Below are 3201 nucleotides of genomic sequence, written 5' to 3'. Positions count from 1 at the left end.
CTCTGAGATCCCTTCATCAGATCCTGGTTTTCTTATCATGGTACCAAACTAGGGATATGTCTTTTCCAACAAAAAAAGAATTATCAAAATCCGTACTTCCAGTAAAAAGTTAGGCGGTATAATACAACGTAGGTCGACGAAAAAAGCGTCAAGTAAAAACGCATTATTAGATATAACTCGAAAAGTAGTTGTTAGGTCTCAAATAAATTTAAACGGGACCAAATGACACACACCACCTTTCGATCAAAAGAAAATTTGTCGAAATCGCTCCACCCAGTCAAAAGTCCTGAAGTAACATACATAAAAAAAAATACAGGCGAATTGAGAACCTCCTCCTTTTTTGGAAGTCGGTTAAAAATAACATTGTTATCAAATTTCATATGATTCGTTCGATTAGTATCTTTTTTCAAAAAATTTAATTTTTTAAATAACAAACACCAACACAAAAACAAAAGCACTATGTAGTGTGTTACGTACAATGCCTACAAGGGAATCGCTGACACCGCGCGTCGCCACGAGTCGCCGCTACAATATATGACGTCAATCAAGAGCATCATCAGCATTCTCATATTTTACTTTTTACATTTTTAACAAATAATAATTTAATTATATAGAGTCTCTAGCATCGAGCACTATTGTTACTTAGAATAAGTTTTATTTTAAATTTCACTATATTAATAAATTTTTATAAAAGTAATTGGTTTTTTTTGGATCCATCGGCTGTGGTAAACGTAATTGGCGCAGTCGGTAGGATACTCGCGGGTCAGTTCGCGAGCATTAGAATATTCTCATATCGATTTCACGTTCACGAGTCGCCCGGTGGCTATCAAGTCACGCTACGAGTGTCCAGAATCTACGGAGCTGCCAAGCCGTGGAGAATCCAGGCATCGATTCACCAAGAAGAGCCAGAGATGAAACACATGTGAGTTACACTTGAATCTTTCTCGTGTTGCTTCCTTTTATCCTAAGATATTTTATCGTCAAGATTTTTCATCACGAAAAGCCTTTTCCCCGGCAACCTGCATCACGTCAGGCTCGCCGTTATATATTAGATAGTCATAGAAATATAAATAATAAATTAGATTTTAATTTAAATATTTCATTTAATTCAAATATGTCATACGATCCCGACGTAATTTTTAAGGCCTTACGCCTAGTGCCAGAATTTGATGGTAACCCGAATATATTAACTAGATTTATTAATATATGTGATCAAATAGTTTTACAATATGCGAGTGCCGAGCCAGGTAGTGAGTTAAGTAATTTATGTCTTTTAAACGGTATACTGAATAAAATAACAGGGTCCGCCGCGTCAACTATTAATTCCAACGGCATCCCTGAAACCTGGACTGGAATAAGATCAGCATTAATTAACAATTTTTCTGATCAAAGAGATGAAACGGCTTTGTACAATGACCTCTCTTTGGCTACACAGGGTAATAAATCCCCTCAGGAATTTTATGATCAATGCCAGACCTTGTTCAGCACCATAATGACATACATAACTTTACATGAGAGCTTACAGACGACAATTGAAGCTAAGCGGACACTTTAAAAAAAAGTTACAATGCAGGCTTTCGTACGTGGGTTAAAAGAACCCCTAGGTTCACGTATCCGTTGCATGCGTCCAGAAACGATTGAAAAGGCTTTAGAATTTGTTCAAGAAGAACTAAATATAATGTATTTACAGCAGCGTAATGATCCTCCTAAATATAATACTCAGAATACGTCTAAGACTACGTCTCATAATATAGTATTAAATAGTCCCAGCGCTATGCGACCCGTACCTAACTGGCCCGTTCCAGTTGGACCGCGTTATTACCAGCCACAACCCCAAGGTTTTAAATTTAACTCTCCTGTTGCACAGCCCCAAGCTTTTAAATTCAATAATCAACAGAATCGTTTCCCTAGTCGAACCCAGCAAATGTTTCGCGCACCGCCACCGAATTACAACCCCCAGAGTAATGTGTTTCGTTTACCGCCCCGATCAAATCCCCCACACAATTTTAATGTGAAGCCTATGAGTGGAGTCAGTCACTTTGTTCCTAAGCCATTACCACCTAGAATCCCTGGACATGACTGGCAGAGATTTGGAAACCCTCCTCCATCGAATTACTTGAAATCAAAAGAAGTTAACTTTAATGAGACTTATGACGACTATAATTGTTACCCAGACTACTATTACGACCAATACTATACCGACTATACTGATTCGTACAGTGATTATAATTATCATGACTATCAAAATACTATTCATACCCCCTACGAGTACCCTTATGACATCGACTCTCAAGACTACAACTCACCTTCTAATAACAATGAAGAACCCCCACAACCTTCTACAAGTCAAAAGGAGCAGGATTTTACGAAGGATTCCCGCGATTCAAAACCAAGATAGAATTAAATTTGCATTCAAAAAAAGAATTACCTTTTATACAGATTCGTAATCCACCTCTTAGATTCCTCATAGATACCGGCGCAAATCAATCATTTATAAGCCCCGAAGCTGTAGAAAAATTCTATTCGTATATAACTAAAAATTTTGATCCTTTCGAAGTAACTAATTCACGAGTAACTAGTGTTCATGACTATTCAATAACTATACCTAGTTTTCCAGAATTTAATATACAAAGTAATATGAAGCTATTTATATATAAATTTCATAATTACTTTGATGGTTTAATAGGGTTAGACTTATTAGAAAACTGTAAAATAGACCTTAAACATAATATACTGTTTACTGAGAGTGCTAGCATACCATTACTACGTTATCAATGTAGAAAACCCAGCTCTGAAATAATTATTCCCGCCAATTCTACTCGCTTAGTTAATATCCCTATCTGTCATCCCGATGGTGAAGTATATATACCTTCACAAATATTATTTAACTGTATCATTCATGACTGTATTACGACTGTGACCGACAGGACTAGTATAGTTGAAGTTAAAAACCCGACAAATGATGATGTGACCTTTTTGTGTGACCAGCCAGTACAACTAGACATATGTAATATCGAGTGCACGCGTACCGAACAAGACCCGAAACGCGTTAAGGACGTATTAGCGAGACTTCGTACTGACCATCTAAATGCTGAGGAACGAGTTAATTTACAAAACTTATGTTCACAGTACGCTGACGTGTTTTATATAGAAGGAGAACCCCTTACATTTACCAATAAAATCAAACACCATATTAGGACC

The 3201-nt window shown here is 36.8% G+C and overlaps 1 protein-coding gene across 1 annotated transcript; it reads left to right on the top strand.

The window, feature by feature from the left end:
- Positions 1-1567: 1567 nt before the first annotated feature.
- Positions 1568-2398, top strand: LOC123665757. The gene has a single exon (XM_045600017.1). It carries the CDS (start codon positions 1568-1570, stop codon positions 2396-2398), a length of 831 nt encoding a protein of 276 aa, XP_045455973.1.
- Positions 2399-3201: the final 803 nt, after the last annotated feature.

The sequence above is a fragment of the Melitaea cinxia genome, chromosome 24 (genome assembly GCF_905220565.1).
Source record: "Melitaea cinxia chromosome 24, ilMelCinx1.1, whole genome shotgun sequence".
NCBI lineage: Eukaryota > Metazoa > Arthropoda > Insecta > Lepidoptera > Nymphalidae > Melitaea > Melitaea cinxia.
Note: the sequence above shows the minus strand (reverse complement) of the source record. Positions and strands in the feature narration are given on the sequence as shown.

Excerpts from the sequence above, each read along its gene's own strand:
- LOC123665757 (XM_045600017.1), top strand. The coding sequence starts at position 1,568 with ATGCAGGCTTTCGTACGTGGGTTAAAAGAACCCCTAGGTTCACGTATC.